The sequence below is a fragment of the Falco cherrug genome, chromosome 10 (assembly GCF_023634085.1).
Source record: "Falco cherrug isolate bFalChe1 chromosome 10, bFalChe1.pri, whole genome shotgun sequence".
In the NCBI taxonomy this organism is placed as follows: domain Eukaryota; kingdom Metazoa; phylum Chordata; class Aves; order Falconiformes; family Falconidae; genus Falco; species Falco cherrug.
In genome coordinates, this window is record NC_073706.1 from 28,355,215 (window position 1) to 28,373,440 (window position 18,226).

Here is an 18,226-nt window from a genome sequence, read left to right on the forward strand (position 1 = left end):
ATTTGGAACAGTGCAGCACCGCTAACAAAAGCGGCTACAAGACTGTGCTACTATAGCCTGCAAGTCTTTCACCACTTCTGGTGTAGGAAAGCTTTCCAGCAAATTCCTTGGGTATAAGAATTAATGTTAATAACCATTATCCTTATGAACAGGAAGGATATTTCATCAGAATGGTCTTTTAGTTTAAGGATTCATTTCCACCACCAATTCACATAGCAACACATGCACACATCATGCTCTCTGAGAGTTCACCGAATTGACCTTTCCTTGCTCTCCCTCATAAAATAACTGTGCTTTAGAGACAGGTCATCTATACAGAGTAGAAATTAGGTACCATTGCAATCTTCCTGTTAAAAAAAAAACATTTCATGAGAGCAGTAACTGTCCCTAAATACTGTCCTACATAAAGATGGTATTATCTACCCTTCAAGTTTCTTGGTGCCTCAATCCCGAAAGGTAAAAGTGTTAACAAACAACACGTTTTTACAACACTTTTTCAGTAATTTCAGTAAGATTTCTGCTGAACTAAGCAAATTAGAGACTCAAGGCTTTTTGTTTCTTTAAAATGCCCATGGCCAAACTCAAAAGATGTTTGACATGATGAGAAAGTAAAGCGGATGCTGAAAAACGTCTCCTGGAACAACCCAGAACATAGTCTAGCAGCACGCGGAAGGAAGCACACCATTGCACAGGAAGTCATCACGAGGATGCCCTTCAGTCCTCTATGCAGATTGCTGCCAAGACTCACAGGTTTAAAATTAACTTCTTCAAAGTTATCCTCAATGGAAGTTTCCCAGATAGGGCTAGAGATTAAGCAAGCAGTTTTTGGAATTCTTAACTCCACCTTATTCCATCTAGATTATTTTTTGCCTCTCCAAATGTCTGAATTGGGAGAAAATTCATGACCCATTTGATAGTAACTTTTATTCGCTCTTGCAAAACCCCCCAAGGATCCCTCAGCGGTCTATAGACATATGGCAATGGCAGTTTAACGAAGTACTCTACCTGCTGGCTGGTACTCGCTGTGCTTCCACCTCACCCGTGTTGGACAAGAGGTAGCACAGAGCAAACTGAAAAGGAAGAACAAGGGAATTCCTCTGTGCAGTGCCTGGTTCTCAAGCTGCCAGATTCCTCTGGATTTTTAGGTTGCTGTGGGTCAGCATGCAAGGAAGAACTGAACATTCAGTTTCTGACAATCTTTTTTCCTCTCTGGAGCAGAACTACGCTGCCAATCAGATCTGGAGCTCAGAAGTTTCACTGGTGAGGAATTCAATTCTGGAAAGGGAAACTTACGAGTTGAAGAAAAGTTTGGTGTAAACGTAGGTAAAGAGGAGCAGCAAATGGGAGTACAAACTCCTTCCTGAAACACCATGTACACACACTGGGTGTGTGTGTGCAGAGCCTGCCTGCCTTACCGTTCTGACACTGCCTTGGGAAAGTCTGTATTTCCATGAAGTAATTCCGTAATTTTTCAAATAAAGCCCACAGCATTTAATGATTAAAATAACACAACAGAATGAACAAATGTTTTATTGGCATGTTCATTGTTGTAAACAGCATCTGGCATGAAAAAGTTTACCAAAATCTTTTGATTGTTATAAATTAGGTGGTTTTCCAAAAACTACGGAGAATTGTTCTCTATTGATCTTTATGGACCGAAGCAAAAAATGGCTGTTCTATAGGCTTTGCAATGAAATCATGTTGACTGCATCAGTTTCTGCACCACAACCTGAACTACCAAGTCTGTATGTTGAGGTGTTAGAGGCTGCCCCAGTATTTGACTACACACAGCTACGGAATAGCTGGGAAAAACAAAATGACTTTCAGTGGGTGGAGAAGATGCGAACTTGTAATAGTCTCAAAAACAAAATGTACAAAAAGTAGCAGAACAAAACAAAAACTTCATTAACAACGGGAAATACAACCCTAACGTACCCAGCATTGTCAAACATAAAATGAATACAAATTTAAATAGGCAACTATACTTCCAAATGTACACAATGAATGTTGATATGTGAAAAGAAATACCATGGTAAATAGCTGGACTGCAGTTCTGTTAAATGGATAGGGCAGATATTATTTACACATTGAACGCAATAAAATAGAGCTGCTCATCGGCTTCCACAACCTATTAAAAACCAGTTTACCTTACAACAGCACTTCTGCAAAATGAACCGATGCTTGCTTTCTGCAGACACCTCTCAGACTACCTGTCTTATGGAAGAATATTCTAAAACCTTACACTTGCAGCGCTTCCATTTCTTCTTCGACGCTTTGCTGCTGCTTTTCTACATCCGATGTGTTGACATTTACTTCACTCTCTGATGAGGTAATGCGTGTATCAGTGAAACAAACAGAAAAAAGGATTCTTTCATGGCCTTTGCACAGCTTTTATTATTAAGCTATGAGTATCCTGTTTGAGGCTAGTTTCACTAGCTACTATGTGCACACTGTCCTCAAAAATTTCCACTCGTTTCCCCTCCCCGCCCACTTTTTAGTTCTAATCTTTTATTTGCACATCCCTTTTAGCTTTACAGTACATTTGACTATAGTGCACAACATGATTCCAAGTCAAACAGCGACCCAACGGGGCACTGTGCTTCTGGTTGGTAACAGCCCAACCAGTGCTGGTGTCAGCGCTTTACACCTAATGAATGTCCTGCCGTAACGGCACTACACAGTAGTAGTGAACCTTTTTATTTAAAACAAAAAAAATTCCCCAGGGAAAATGCTATAGCGAGTATCAGTCTTGAGTCAACTCTTTATTTGGTGCTCCATCCAGATAAATTTTTAGTGCTTTTTCTTTACGAGGAGAGTAGGTTACCCGGTGTCCAGTCTTCTGGAGTCTGCTGCTTTCTTTTTTCATCAGTTCATTTCTCTGCTCATCTGTTAATTCCATTAATTCTTCAGTTTTATCCCTAAAATGTAAGCATACGTTACAATCCAGATTAATACAATAACCATAATTAGAGTTCCGTAATTTTTTCACTTGCAGCAGCTTCACAAACAGCAGAGCACAACACTCCTTACAGATTATTTTCTTCTCCTCCAGAAACTAACGACGTCTAAACCTGCTTTTCTAACAGACACGTTCAGTATTCTGAGAGCAGACTCAAGGGCGAGCAGCAAGAACCAAGCTGATACTCCTCCATCTAACCTGGTAACTCCTAGGGTGTTCAGCCAGCTGTGACGCTGCTCTTTACCTGGTCACATGCCCACAGCTGGAAGCAGCGTGTCAGCCAGCCCCTCCCAGGAACTACCGGCTGCTCTTCCCTACCATTTGCTTCAAGGCCAGCCCGTCACCAGCCAGCTGTTTCCCCCAAGGTCCGAGTAACCATGAGTAGGAGCAATGTGAGCAATGTCATCTTGAGGTTGCCACACCCACCAAGTTTAGCAGAATTTACAACATTCAAGCTCTTAGTCCTGAAAGCCCATTGGTCTTCAGGCTACTGCTGCCAGCTGATGAAGGTTTGTCACATTTACAACATTTTCATCGTAACATCCTTTTTTCCAAAGCAGCCGTACTAGTTTCTCAAAGAAAGAAACTCAGAAAATAAAGCCCTTGCTCTCTAAAACCTACGACAAGACTCTCACGGACTCCACACGGGATATGGTTCTATTTTAAGAGGTGAAGCCCAGACACACACTCAAGCCTAGCAACTAGTTTTGCATTCAGCATTATTTTCAGTGGTTTGGGAGGAAGGACTAAGTAAAAGGGCACGATGTTTGTTTTCTTCAAAAATAAACGTAATTAATAGGTTTTTAGGAAACTGAGGAGCACAAACATTCCAGCTCAATGTTTAAAACTTCCTTTCCTCCGAGACAGCATGAGAGTATTTTTATGCTTCTGTTGATCACATCACCCCTCAAATCTTACACACAGATTTTTCCTCGTTATTATACCGTAATAAAATACATACCTATAAAATATTACTGCACCATCATCACAAATGTAGAGAGGCCAGACATTCAATGTAGATACTTTAGGATTCCAGTCCAAGTCTTGGTGAATCTCTAGTATGGAAATGTCACATGGAAACGTTCCTCTACCCTAAAAAGCAGCAATTACTTTGTGAATAAAATAACACTCGTAATTACCCACTCATGCTATTAAGAGATAAAAATAGACAAAATCATACTTACCTTTGCAAATTCTATGTTTTCTAAGGGTATTCCACTTATTTCACTCAGCTGCAAAGTGAAGAAAAATGGTTTAATTTTTCATTTCATTAATAGAGATTTAATACTATTTCACAACATTACGCAATGTCCACGTAGTCAACAGACCTGCCAAATCTAGAAGTCAATTAAAATACTTGAAGGTCCTCCAATGACCCACAAAGTATTAGTACAAAATTCCAGTGACAAGATACAAATTCTTACATTTCTGAAGTTACTCGTGTGTCACAAGTGACACTTGCCGAGATAATATTTCACCACACTTCTCAACAGTGAAGGAGTGACAGAATAAAGTTCACAGAAACAATTCATTAATAACATCCAATACACAGAGACCAAGTGCCTGATGTTAAACCCTCAGGTCCCTCAGCTAGCCCTCAGCAGCCTCCCTGTATGAAATGCAAGCCATCATCCAGGCAACCTGGGAGCAAGCAAAGCCGTAAAACACGCACAACTACAACCCATCTCCGTACACCTGCACTTCTGACCGTAACAACCCCACAATTCCCCCAGGAGCACCACCGGCTGCTCCTGCCGCTGCCCCTGGCACACAGCACGTACCACCCGCCCCCTAGTCCCCTGCTGCTGCTGCCCAGGCCCAGCGCCCATCACAGCGTCCCCCAGCTGCGCCTGTGGTGGAGCCCCCGCTCCGCTGAGCCGTCCCACGGCGCACACCAGTGCACCGCTGCCTCGCCGTAACTCCAGTGCAGGCTGCAGTCTCACCTCCGTGGCGATGCAGACACGTAACTGTGACTTGTGTTTATCTCTGGCCGCTTATTTTCCAAAAACTGAAAGGGATCTCCTCTCTAAGATTCTTGCCTCATTCAAATCCATTGTTAAAACAGACATGTTCAAATTAAACTTCATGGTGAGAAAAGACTTAACTGTCAGTGTAGTTTTCTAACTACTATAAATAAACACTGATTTATAAATCTTTAAACACTACATAATTTATATAAATCTATAAACACTATAAACCAAAAGCCAGACAAATTCTGAAATGTATTAGCCCCACAGTCTGCTCATAAAATGTGTCTGAAAGAGCTGGCTGAACACATCTGTTAATACACATGTGTCAAAATCAAGTTTCTCTTATTACTGGTGGGAGTACAAATATAAAAGCCTCTCAGAGAACACTGCTAAAATTGCTCCCTGCACGTTAATTCTTCAGACAAGAGCAGTGAGCTCTTTCCTCAGATAGACGTGAAGAGGAAATCCTGAAGACCACCTGCAAGAACCCGTAGTCATGACCTCATTTCTACCTGAAGAATACAAGAAACCCGTCTGTAGCTTCATCTCTGCATATATGCACATCCAAGGCTGTTACGTCCCATGGGAGCGAACAACGTTCCTCTTCCCAGCCTACGAAGTAACCCCTAACTTACACATGCCGAGTGTTTTAGTAAGGTAGGATTTTGGCAGACTCGACTCACAGCAGGATTTTCACTGGCCTCAACACCCAAGGCAGCCTTCTTACAGCTGCGTATTGCCACACAGAACTAACCATTTCTTTACGAGTGGGACACAGTGATACATGAATTAATAACACAGTCTCAACACGAGGCACAATTCCACTCTAGATTTCTGCTAGGATGGCACACGTCTGCTTACCTGTCAGAGGGTTCTGGCCTTCAGGAAAAAAAAAACCCAAAACACCAACACACCAAAGCTGTATTTCTTTCCACCCGAAATATAGTTCGCTCTACTTGGTACAGTTACACTCTCCCTGAGCAACAGCTCTCAAGTTCACGTATGAAGAGGCTGAAAGGTTTGGTACTTACGAACACCAAAATACTGGCTTGAAAAAACAAAGTGAAAATAGTTTAGCTTGTCTTTCATAAGTGTTTTTCAAGGATACGGGGCACAGGTAAAATTATGCTTCTTAAACTTCAAGATATGACTCTTTTTTTGCATGCATTCAGCTGAATACTTGGATACCAGACTGTTACATGAAACTCATAAGTAAAGCTAATAATTCGCATGGCTTTGGTAATAGTATGGGACAAGTTCTCAGTTCCTGGGAAGAAAACTAATCACCACACAACAAGATTTTTGTAGCTATGAGATCTCTGTGCTTCCCAACATAGGACAGCAACAAAGCTCTTAGATACCATAGGAAACCCGCATCATGTTACATGTTTTACCTTCTCCTTTAATTCCTCAACACTGCTACTTTCTAGTACTACTTCCTGGAAAGAATCTAGTTTCATTTCTGATGGCCTCCACCGTCTTGATAAAACAGCAAGCTGGGACATAGATTTCATCTTTTCTACTCCTAGGAAAGAAAGAGAAATTTATTATATTACCATCAGAAAAGATCCTATTTAAAATTAAGGATTTTCCATGGCATAAACACACTGAAATATGGAAGATTGCACTACATAAACATCCACAAACTAAGTAACCCAGTAAATGTGATGCAAGTAGTCAACTATTTAAAAAAAAAAAAAAAAAAGCAAGGGAGGGAACAACCAAAGGACCAAGATTTAGTTCAACTTTTCTTTGTTATCAAGTCCTTTCAAGGACTTTCTCATAGGCAGCATCTCTCAGAAGCCATGCCATTTATTATTCTTTAGGGCACATTTTTCCACCACCCCCAGCTCAGCTATACATACAGTATCTATCCACCTCCAGATCTTGTACTCGTGTAAGACCTTCCTCCGCAATCTGGTCTTTATTCACGCACTTCTCTCTCTCTAACAAAATAAACTTTCCATGTTTGACTTCAGGATTTCACACACTAACTACACACCTGTTACCAAAGCCTGCTTTACACCTGCTACCCTGAGGAGTTCTAGTACGTGCTGCCTCCAGCTTTTTTGTAATTGTTTCAGGTAACAGAGCTTTCTCTAGCTGACAAGGTAATACTGTTAGGGTTAAAATCAGATCATCTGAAGTGATATCAAAGGGCTGATTTTATTTTTATTTTAAACCAGTCTATAATTCTGTAATTTAGCATGCAGAACTTGTGGCTTAAACATTTACGTCTACCATTACATGCTTGATTTGCACAAAACGACCACCACTGTTTAAGCTTCTCCCTTCTACAGTCTTGCCTATGACTACGTTTGTGCCACCTTTCAACACCAAGCTATTGTCTGAAATAAAGATACAGCCACCTAACACTGCCTGGCATTTATTTCCAATCTGAAGCAGTTAGCTAAGTTTTCTTCAGAGAATAACCAATTTAAATGTGTCTGCAACAATGTGATGTAAAGTTGCTATGCTAAGAAACTGGACTGTAAATTATTCTAAGCTGATTATTTACCTGCCTAACGTTTTCAGTGTTTAGGTGAAGAAGAAGATGAAAGCCATGGTGATGGTGGAAGGTCTTACAAACCCTGACTTAAAGCAGTTGCCTTTACACTCTTCCAAAACCTCTCTGGTAGCAGTGAGTACACAAGACTTAATTTTCACAGAATATAGTGGGATCTAGCTGCATCTTCTACAACTGGATTAAAGCAGCGCCTTTGGGGCAGAGCTAGACAGTGACACAGAATATTACAGAACACTGGGAAGCCTGCTCTATAATATGGCATGGCTGGGAACTAGGTGGGCTGCAGCGATCTAAACACAGGTACCTCCAAGACCTACTCACTACAGAAATTAATCTAAAACTAACCCCAAAAATATTTAAAACCGTGACGTTTTAACTGAAGTGTGAGCTGATACATATGTCTATAGGCATCTACAGGCCTCCTGAACTTCCCATGTTCATTTCAAATTTTGGCACTTATGATGTCACAACTTTGTTAAAAATATAAAATACCAGGATTGAACACAGCTCCAAAATACTGGATTAACAGCTGAATGAGACTTCTCAAGCCAAGCATGCTGTCTGACCAGCTGTGCTGATTTAAAAACAAATTATATACCTATTACCTGTATATATATACACACACGTATTTTTTGGCTAACTCCAAACATCACCAATACCAGTCCAAAAATTAAATACAAATAAAAGTGTAACATATAGGCATTCCTACAGCTTTTATGTACAATGGAAACAGACATGTGCAAAAAGCCGCCTACAGTACTACAGTATGTCCAAAAGTTTCCAATAAACCTGCAAAAGAGCACTGCAATTAGACCTTCAGCACATCGCAGCCACAGGAAATCTGCGCTTGCACAATCCCCCCATCTTCATGCAGAGCTTTTATTATTTTTAATTCTTTTTGTTCTATTTTTTTTAATAAAATGTTATTAAAACGTCAGTAACAGTCTTCAAAAAAAAGGAAAAAGCTAAAGTACAATTTCCAATGTTCTCTAAATAAACCCCCCCAAAATCTCTGACGTTATCTTTGCTTTCCCTTGACACTGCACCATTACCATCAAGTATTTCTAGGAAGACCTCCCAATTGCTTGAAATATTGATATCTTCTTCATAGATATGATAATCCAGAAACACAGTGCCTGGGTTCTTCCAGGTTTTTTTTCGAAGGCGAAACCTGTAGATACATCATGAAGAAAACCGAGAGTTTTCATCTGCTAGTAAAACCACTGCCAGAGATCAAAACTGAGTATTTTCTGACAACACTGAACTACAACTCATTTATGCAAGGTTTGGTTAGGTTTATCAGGAATTCCTTTAACATTCTGAAATAGTCCTGACAGCAAGGTATCCACACTGGTTCCTAGTGCCAAATCATTCATAAACACAAGGAAAACACGGCTGTTTGATCGCTGTTCTGTACAAGAAATGTGAAGGGATTTAGAGGAAGAAAACAGTTTCCTACCTGGGACAAGAAAATTGGATATTTTCAGACACTTCTGAAAATTTTGCAGCTCTGCTCCGCCCCCCCTCCTTTTTTTTTTTTTTTTTTGAGGGGGGGGAAGGGGGAGAGGTGGAGGTTTAGAAGAGCATTGGTGTCTGATTGCTGTACTTAGCTCTACTGCATCAAACCAGTCACAATACAAAAGCTCGAGCTTTGATTTAGATACAGAGGTAAATAAAGGTACAAAAACCTAGAACGTGACTGAAAAATAAGCACATGAAACTTCAACTGTAGTGGTTTCTCCACACACAAAGGCAGGCATAAATTTTGTGAAATGCCCCATGATTATAGGGCACTAGAGAACATAACCCAAGCACGGCAGTCAAAAATCCTTGGACCCAGTCAGGGTGAGGAAAGGAGAAAAACTTGTTCAGGTTTAGGTTTCCACTCCATTTCCCAACAGAGAAAGGCCAAGACTTGTGCTCCAGTGTCCTGCTCCAGCTTGAATTGAGGCATACGCCAAGGCTCTACAGCTCGCTTACCACATCTTACAGGTTTTTCTTAATTCCGGTGGATACAGTGTCAGCTGTTCCACAGTAAATACCACGTTGATGGAACCAGCAGTAGGGAGGGTGTGCCATCAAGGCCCCAAAGCGCGCTCAGCCTTGAGAGCTGATGATGGGTAAAGGGACTGGCTTAGTGCTGTACGCGCCCCCCACGGTAACGCACAAGGCAGCTGCTGCAGTGACCTGCGCTGGGCCTGCACCCACATGGACATCTTACTTCTGTGCTGGGCCTGCAGCTGCGTTTAAAAAACATGTAGATGCGGTCCTTGAGGACACGGGTTAGTGATGGACTTGGTAGTCCTGGGTTAACAGTTGGTCTTGAGGATCTCAAAGGTCTTTTCCAACCTAAATGATTCTATGATCTAGAGAGAAGGTGGCTTTTTTGTGAACTGATTTCCTTAACGCTCTCCTTTCTGAAGGAGAGAAAAATACTTCTCAGATCTAAAGCCATAGACATGTTGCATACAGGCAATTATATATAAATATTATTCTCCGTATTATCCTACATGAAAGCCAAGAACTGCTAAACTAATGTTTGGATTCACAATGTCCTTCAGCGCCACAGTAACTTACTTCTGCTCCTTTCATAAACTCCTTTCTCCACAAGAGGCAGAAAACCCACATTTTGAAGTAACACTTAGTTCAAGTAACTTGAACAGCCTGCAGCCTCTTTACCTGTCAATTGTCAAGTCTAGGCCACACTGTTCTCGAAGCTGAGGAAGCAGCTCCTCTTTTGACTGTCGGACAGTCATTCCTTTAGCAAAAACTGCATCTAGAAGAAACTTGCATGGCTGTGAACATACATAGAAAGTGGTTAAAGACAAATTTTTTGAACAGAAGAACGCAGATTTGCCTACTGTTCATGTTTTGTGATCAGTCCCATTCACCTAGCAAAATGACCATTAGAAGAATGCTTTTCATGAACAAGGTAGGCAATTAACTGATTAAAATTAGGTTTAACGAATCTGTGTAGCAGCAGCCCTTTGACAGGTCGTTCAAGTACTCTGAATGCCACTGCAGAAATGGTGTCTTGTGTCTGCGTTACTAATTGCTACCGTTACATTAACATTCTAAAGAATCTGAAAGAAGCTTTTAGATTAAATAAGCCACATGATAATAAAAAAGCCACTTTCTTGGCTTTCACTGGTCATATAGACCAGAACTCCATGACTCCACTGAAGTTACTTTTAAATTTATCTTTATTCCCTGCTTTACCAGTTCAGCTTCAGACTCTTACCATTATCCATTATTAATATGTATTCTGCAGTTTGGTCTAAAAAATAAAATCAGAAATTAAGGTTCATGTCCCAAAAGATGTAACAAGGACGCGAGCTGCATTATTGCAAGGGAGGCATTTTTGTTCCACGCTTGTCTTATGCAGAAGAGGACTGCTCTCCAGCTAACCATTCTGATAAGCACTGTCTGCAGTGCACAAAATGCAACAAATTATATCACTACAATATTACTGAAAACTGCAGCCGTGAGCGTAACAAGTTTCTTATTTGGAAAGAATTCTACACGACAAAAAAGAAACAATTATTTTCTTTTGTACTCTATTTACACCGCAGAGATGGAGACACTTCAGAGAGATAACGTAGATCACATTCCAATTGTACACTTGGAACAAAATAAGCAGAAATAATCTCATGTTCGCTTTCTAAAGCCAAGAGAACTTAAAGGAAAATACAGAGAAAAGAGGATTTCCTTTTTACCCCCCCCAAGATTTCAGAGAAAAAACTCTGCCAAGGCACATACTAATGTTTTCACGAATCACTCTTGAAACATTCAACACCTTACCTCTGGCTCATTTACCAAAAGCTGATAGACTTTGACTCTGTATTCACCCTTCTTAAGGGCTCTTCCAAGTCTAATAGTTATCTAGAAGGAAAAAGGAGTATCTGTTAGAACTGACACCAAAATCAGAATTATATTTTCTAACACACTACCAAAACCAATGTAATTATTTCACTTGGCAAGTAACCAAAAAGTTGTAAAATACGTTCTCAAGTTTGTCTGTATGGTAACAATACTTTTTTAATGACTCAAAATAACTTCTGAATAACCTTATTGTCATCAGAAAATGATGAAAGTGTCTCATTCAGCCGAACACTCTCGAACTCTTGATTGCTGGCGTAGACTCTAAAGACTTTGAAGTGAGAAGACGGAACTCCAACAAAAGGCTCCAAATGTTGCTTGAAGGCAGACAGTGTAATTCTTTTATCAACATGCACCATCAGCCCTAAGCAAAAATAAAGAAATAAATGGCATGAAAAACTGCACTATCAAAAAACCCCTCACTCTAGAATATTATTCCCGTGTATTCACAGTTATCACTTGTAGTAAAACGCAACTGAAGAGTCAGAATTATAGTTAATGGCCACATTTACATTTTATCTGAAGCTCTACTCTAACCTCTAAGAGCTTTGCTGTATGTGCCTCCCCTGCCCCTGGAGTACTGCCTGTGTCCAGTTCTGGGGCCCCCAACATAAGGACATGGACCTGTTGGAGCAAGCCCAGAGGGCTGGAGCAGCTCTCCCACGAAGACGGGCTGGGGGAGCTGGCGTTGTTCAGCCTGGAGAGGAGAAGGCTCCAGGGAGACCTTACAGCCGCCTTCCAGCACCTAAAGGGGCCTCCAAGAAAGCTGGAGAGGGACTTTTTACAAGGGCGTGTAGTGATAGGACAAGGGTGAATGGCTTTAAGCTGAAAGGGGGCAGGTTTAGATTAGGGATTAGGAAGAAATTCTTCACTGTGAGGGTGGTGAGACACTGGGACAGGTCGGTTGGAACAAGATGATCTTTAAGGTCCCTTCCAACCCAAACCACTCCATGATTTTATGATTTTAAACATTTATGGGCAGATGCTCCTGGAAGACATAGCAGTTCCAAACGGCCCTATTTCTCAGTCAGTGAAGTAGTGGAGTAAAGCAGCACCTTCTCCATTCAGTAGACAATAAATGGAGAATCAGGTGGAACTTTTGCAGATAATTCGCCAACAGGTTTTCCTTGCCTCAAGGAAGAGACAGGAGGTGCTTCTGAATTGGGGCTAGCCAGGCACATGCCACCCAAACATTTTTATTTTTCCTCCTAGCTTTCAGGATTAAAAAGTTTCGTTAAGTGTGTTCTGGAAGGCCACAGGACATCACAAGGCAAGCTCGAATCTACATTAAGGGACTTTTTAATAGAGTAATTCTGTAATTACGGAAAAGCCACTGCAGTGGTATGAAATTCTGGAAAGTAAAGTAAATAGTTTATCTTTAGAAATTGTGTTTCTTAATATATGCAACTTGGACTACACTACAAAAAACAGTATGATTATATCGTGTTATGACTCATTAAAACAAAAAATGTTATTCAGAATATTTAACTGAACAAGTTATTTGAATTATAAATCCATTCATGATGTCCTACTAAAAATACATAAAAGCTTTCTCCTCAGGATAATAATTTATACAGTGTACTATGAAAGCATCAAAATTACCGTAAACAAATAACTCCTGCATACAACTAGTCCTACAAAAAAAACCAGGAAAAAATTCAAGTAGTTCAAGATTAGCCCCAAAGACAGATCCTCCCAGGCTAAAAGAGTAATTTTATTAAAATTTTAGTAGCTGCAATTAAACTTCTCTGTGGTTTTAAAAACGAAAATGTTTGTTCCAAAAACATTTCCAAACATGTTCCAAACAACAAAACAACCAAAAACCACCCCAAAAAATTTTGCTCTTTACCCATTATTAGTACAGCAGGATTTCCTGATTGATAGGAAAATCTTTGCCTTTCAAAATATTTATCTTATATCCTGCTATTCTTTAGTTATTCTTCTGTTGGTTATCAAACAGGTACTGTTCACTGATTAAATGATTTATCTTTATGGCAATTCATATACTACTTAAGACGCTTACACGCAACTGTTCAGGTATTTTCATGTCAGCCATGCACTTCATTGTACCGATTTGTACTTCAGTCAATGGAAAGCAAGTCTACTGGACTAAATGATTAACATCAAGTGCACGTGCATTTTATTTACAATCAGATGACTAGAAGTCTTCAGGTTAATCTAAATGTTAACAGAATTACTGCTCTGCGAACCATGGTAAATAACGGTGTTCTGAAAGAATCACCATCAGCAGACACAACTATTTCCCTTTCACTGGAAGACACCTCAGCCTGCCCTTCAGCAAACGCTTTCAATATAAGGAAATGGATGTATCCCAGAGACAGCTTTTCATTTTCTTAAAAACAAAAAAGCAAGACACTGTTCAAATATGTAGTCCCTTATTCCCACACCACATCCCATCTCTGGACTTCCATTAGCTCTTATTTGAATACAATCAAGTTTTTCAACACTGTCACTAGACTTTTTAACACAACATATGAATTAAATAGAAATAAAAGCTGGATTATTTTAAGGCACTTAAAAAAGAACACCTACATTTTTGCCCTTCTCCTGAACCTTCATCTGCAGTGTAGGGTTCCGACTTAAAGTACATATATTGTGCTTCTCCTCTGCTCTTGCCACTTTCATCGTATTCACTATCTGTTCCAGAATCTTCTTCTGCTGTGTCCCAGGTTTCTTTCTTCCCCTGATGTGCTTTTGATCGCCTACTACTTGTGATACTGTGAGAATCAAGTCCATTAGCCAAGGGAATTGGGGCATTGTCCACATTGCATAAAGTATCACTGCTATGACTTGAACTGAGGATATCACTGTCCACCGAACTTGTACTCCTGTCGTTATTTACATCTGAATCTGACCGTTCCTCAGACTGAAGATTTTCTGGATCGGAAATCTGAATTTGGTTTTCAAGTTCTCTGTTTTCTGCTGAAGCTGAAGAGTCTATTTCATTTAAAGGTGACTCAATGTTTTCAAAATCACTGGCTTCTGTGCTTTTGCTGCTGTCTCCATTATCTCCCTCCTGCTGCTGCTGCAGCGACAGGCTTTTAAGTTTTTCAGTGCTTTCTTCCAGAATTGCCTCTACAGATTTCATATTTACTACAGGTCCTTTAACTCTTTCACAGGCTTCATCCAAGTTGCCTGAATCTCCACTAGACTTCTGATAAACTGCTCTTCTAAACTGAGATCCAGGTGATTGCTCTGGTAGTGAAACATACAGTCTGATTGTATTTGCATGACGATCCAAAAGTTTCCATAAATGAGAATCTGTATATGCCACATGACGATCTGAAGACTCTGAGCTTTCAATAAATACCTGAATAGAAGATAACGGGTTTATCATGCAGTGTTATTTTAAATAAAAGTGACAATAGCAAACACAAAGGATTAAGCACACATTAGAAATTATGTCACTAAACCCATCGCTTTTTATAAGAAAATTAAAATACATGTTTAGAAAAGGACAGACTCAGGAGTCTGCAGTTTAATAACAATTTCACTTTTCCTTACTTTACTAATCATGTTAAGATCAAAGTGAACTGTAGCCAGAGTGACGAGCTGCAATAGACAATTATGTTGAGAAGCAGATTAATGTATCACTTGATGTGCACCCTGCACCTCTACGCTAACACTAGTTACGGCAGTAACGCGCCCCACAGCTACAGTTGCCTATTTTCTAGCATCCTAAATAAGAAATCTTTAAATGTATACATGGGTAAGCAATAGCATAAATCAGACCTCAAGGGAACGAATTTCTTTCCCCCCTTTGTCAAAGGCCACTGTGTTGCAGTGACAACGTGAACGGGCTTGAAGCAACTGAATAACAGGTCAATGCCATTGTTTGCTCAGCTATAAGCCATCAAAGCCTTCGCTAATCTTCCCTCGTGAAGGATAACGTGTTCTTGAGCTTACATTTCAGAGACAGGCGTGTAAAAGGTGCTTAAAGATGTGGTATTACTACTGTAGTAAAAAGGGCATTTTTTTGTTACGTTCCAGATGTTAAGTACCAAGTTACTCCTTTTCTGAATGCATTACACAAGTACTTACAGAAACATTATTAGAAGTCTTTTTGGAAAACCAATATAAATTTGGCTAGGGGGAATTTACATAGTAAAAGTTACTGAATTTAAGACAAAAACCCACCAAAAACTTGCTCTTAGTTTTGACATTTGTTTTTTTAATACCTTTAATACTGAGAGTAGGCGCAGCTGTTCGGAAGGTTTAAAAAACAATTAGGCAGGTTTCACAGTCATACGCCAACCTTTGTTCCCTAAGAAGGGTTGGCTTAAAAGTCTTCATTGCAAGACTGTTAACCTCACCACCACTTGAACCACTGAGTATCAACCAGATGTCTGACTCTGAATCTGCTTTACCTTGTTATGTACACTTGGTTTCATACATAGTATGTATGATATATCACATATATAGTATATATCTCTCCCACATATAGTATTCATGTGCACCACAGTATTTTCTAGTTAAAAACCCCCACAGAGTAGACAGTGAAATACATGACAAGTATCCATTACAAATTCTATGCAGACATACATACCTTTCACAAAACAACAGTGAAGTCTACAAATACATGAAACGAACAATTTAAAAACCAGAGCATGTACCTTGTTGCTTCTAAAAAAGCCTTCAGCTTTCAGCGTTTTGCTGGAAACGTTCAGAAGACGCAAGTCATTGTAGCAACGTTCTAATACTACCCGCATTGTTTCAGCAGGCAGGTGGGTAGCCTTAAAGTAAGACATTGACAGTAAGGTTAACATGCACATTATACGTTATTCAAAATACTGGAACAAGTATTTAATTTTTAAAGATCATTCATAGAGAAAGGAGAACATTTGTTTATTGACTTATAAATCACAAAAGAAACGTGGGGGAAAGCCTCTCAGACCTGCTCAGTCCCTGCTCCTTTCCTCCATCCTTTGATATGTAGCAAATTTTAGTTTTTCCAAAAGGTTAGCAGACTGAAATGGTTTGGCTTTGCACAGAACTGGTACATTGTCAATGACCAGTAATAAAAGGAATTGGTCTTTTTATTTAGGGTATGAAACTACTGAATATAAAAAAAATATTCTCGAGCATCAAGTTTTGCACACTGTTCACTTAGACTGAATTCAATTTACTGAAATCATATTTCATAACAAATACTACAAAGTTACACCAACCACTGAACTATTTTAGACAGAACTGAGTAAAAATTTTTCTTCCAATTCAATGGAAGCAGTAACATTTGCATGGTTTGAGACCATGTAAAAATCAATCTGTATCTTAATAAGAAGTGGCTACCGGGAAGAAAAGGAGGGTTTGTAGGGAGAACGTGGACAGCTTTGGATGTTAAATTTCAATTACTGAAGCCAATGGGGGAAGTTACGTATTGGTTCAGTTATACAGTAGTAGTTTGCTAGTTGTGCCACTGACTGGACCTTCAGTGCGCTGGTTCAACATTTTGGTAAGCTAGTAAGCAACATGGCCAGAGAGAGGCTAGGCTTGTGCGAAAGCCAGCGCAGAACTCTGGATGGAAGCAAAAAGCAGATCGCTGCTCGCAGCAGCAGCCAGATGAGCTCAGCCTAACCCTACTGGACAGGACACACAGTATGAACTACAAAAGGTGCAGGTACTTGCTTTAGATATTTAAATTATGATACATTTTCACAGTCAGAATGACTGAAACTGTAATACAAATCCTTAACAACTGTAAATTACCTTTGAAATCAGCTGTTTAAATTCTGAAACTGTTTGATTCAAATAAGCTCGTACACTAATTGGCGGAGCAACAGATTCAGTCTTCAGGTCAACTACGTGAACCTTTACCATGACCTCTGTGGAAAAGAGGAAAAAGAAAACAAAATCACTTTTTTTATATATATATATACACACACACATATATATATATATATATGAAAAAGAGAATTTAACAGGCAAAGAAAACACATGTACACTTGTCTGATGCATTAAGGGGTTGTACTAAAAACACATACACAGTAATGAATTTGTGCAATTTCAGAATTTCATTTTCAGACTAACTGTAATGCCAAAATGGCAAAAATGTTCCAGTTTGACAAATTTTAGAGTACCTTAGAACTGCTTCAATTAGAAACAAGTTGACAACACAGCACAGTATGTAGTTCTGAGTATTGACTTTGTGAAATTTAGTACAAAGTTTTTCTTCTTTCCTACACCATGACAAAGTTCTATGTTTTACAAGTTTTTACAAATTTTATTTTCACGTCTTCACGCAATACAGAATTTTAGTCTATCCTTGTCTCTACATAACTACATGTCTTACCGCCAGGTTTATAGCACTGGAATATTTGGTCAGGTCTTCTTGTTTCCAACAGTAAGTCAAACATGTACGTTGATTTGACACCTCCAAGTAATAAACCCATTGGTGTATCCTCTTCTCCTTCATAAGATCGTTCCAAGTAGTCATGAAACTCATCATATTTGACAAGACGGCAGCAATCCAAAGGAACAGCCTCTTCTAACTCCATTAGCTGAATCATGCACACACAAGAAACCCACCCCAAAACATTTAAATCATGGATTATTCGTGAGTTTAGTTTTCCCCTTTGTAAGCTAAAAATATCTCTGTACGTGTACATCCAGGAATCCTTTGAATTCACAATTTCAATTTGGTTTTAGAAAAAACATACACATACATTATAAATATATATACACACATTTAACATGTATACATGTTTTTAAAAACAGAAGAGAAGCCTGCATCAAAACACAGAGAAGAGGGAATGAAGACAGGTCCCAGAAGCATATTCAGAGGAATACACTACTTATCAGTTACACCAAACGGCACCTTAGAGGCCTGAGGAAGCCACACGGGCTAATTATCTTCTGTGCATCTCAAGGAGA

At 39.5% G+C, this 18,226-nt stretch overlaps 1 protein-coding gene across 5 annotated transcripts in view; it reads right to left on the reverse strand.

Moving 5' to 3' along the window:
• Positions 1–1,498: 1,498 nt before the first annotated feature.
• USP47 (ubiquitin specific peptidase 47) overlaps positions 1,499–18,226 on the reverse strand; it is a 58,639-nt gene continuing 41,911 nt past the window's right edge. For all 5 annotated transcript variants that reach the window (XM_055723126.1, XM_055723124.1, XM_055723125.1 and 2 more), the window contains 12 exons: positions 17,646–17,853; positions 17,063–17,178; positions 15,970–16,089; positions 13,889–14,666; positions 11,524–11,699; positions 11,258–11,338; positions 10,136–10,251; positions 8,509–8,627; positions 6,324–6,454; positions 4,144–4,191; positions 3,921–4,051; positions 1,499–2,918 (listed from right to left, as the gene is read on the reverse strand). In XM_055723126.1, coding sequence (XP_055579101.1) covers positions 2,744–2,918; positions 3,921–4,051; positions 4,144–4,191; positions 6,324–6,454; positions 8,509–8,627; positions 10,136–10,251; positions 11,258–11,338; positions 11,524–11,699; positions 13,889–14,666; positions 15,970–16,089; positions 17,063–17,178; positions 17,646–17,853 — 2,199 coding nt within the window. In that variant the 3' untranslated portion in view covers positions 1,499–2,743. The remainder of the gene's footprint in view (positions 2,919–3,920; positions 4,052–4,143; positions 4,192–6,323; positions 6,455–8,508; positions 8,628–10,135; positions 10,252–11,257; positions 11,339–11,523; positions 11,700–13,888; positions 14,667–15,969; positions 16,090–17,062; positions 17,179–17,645; positions 17,854–18,226) is intronic.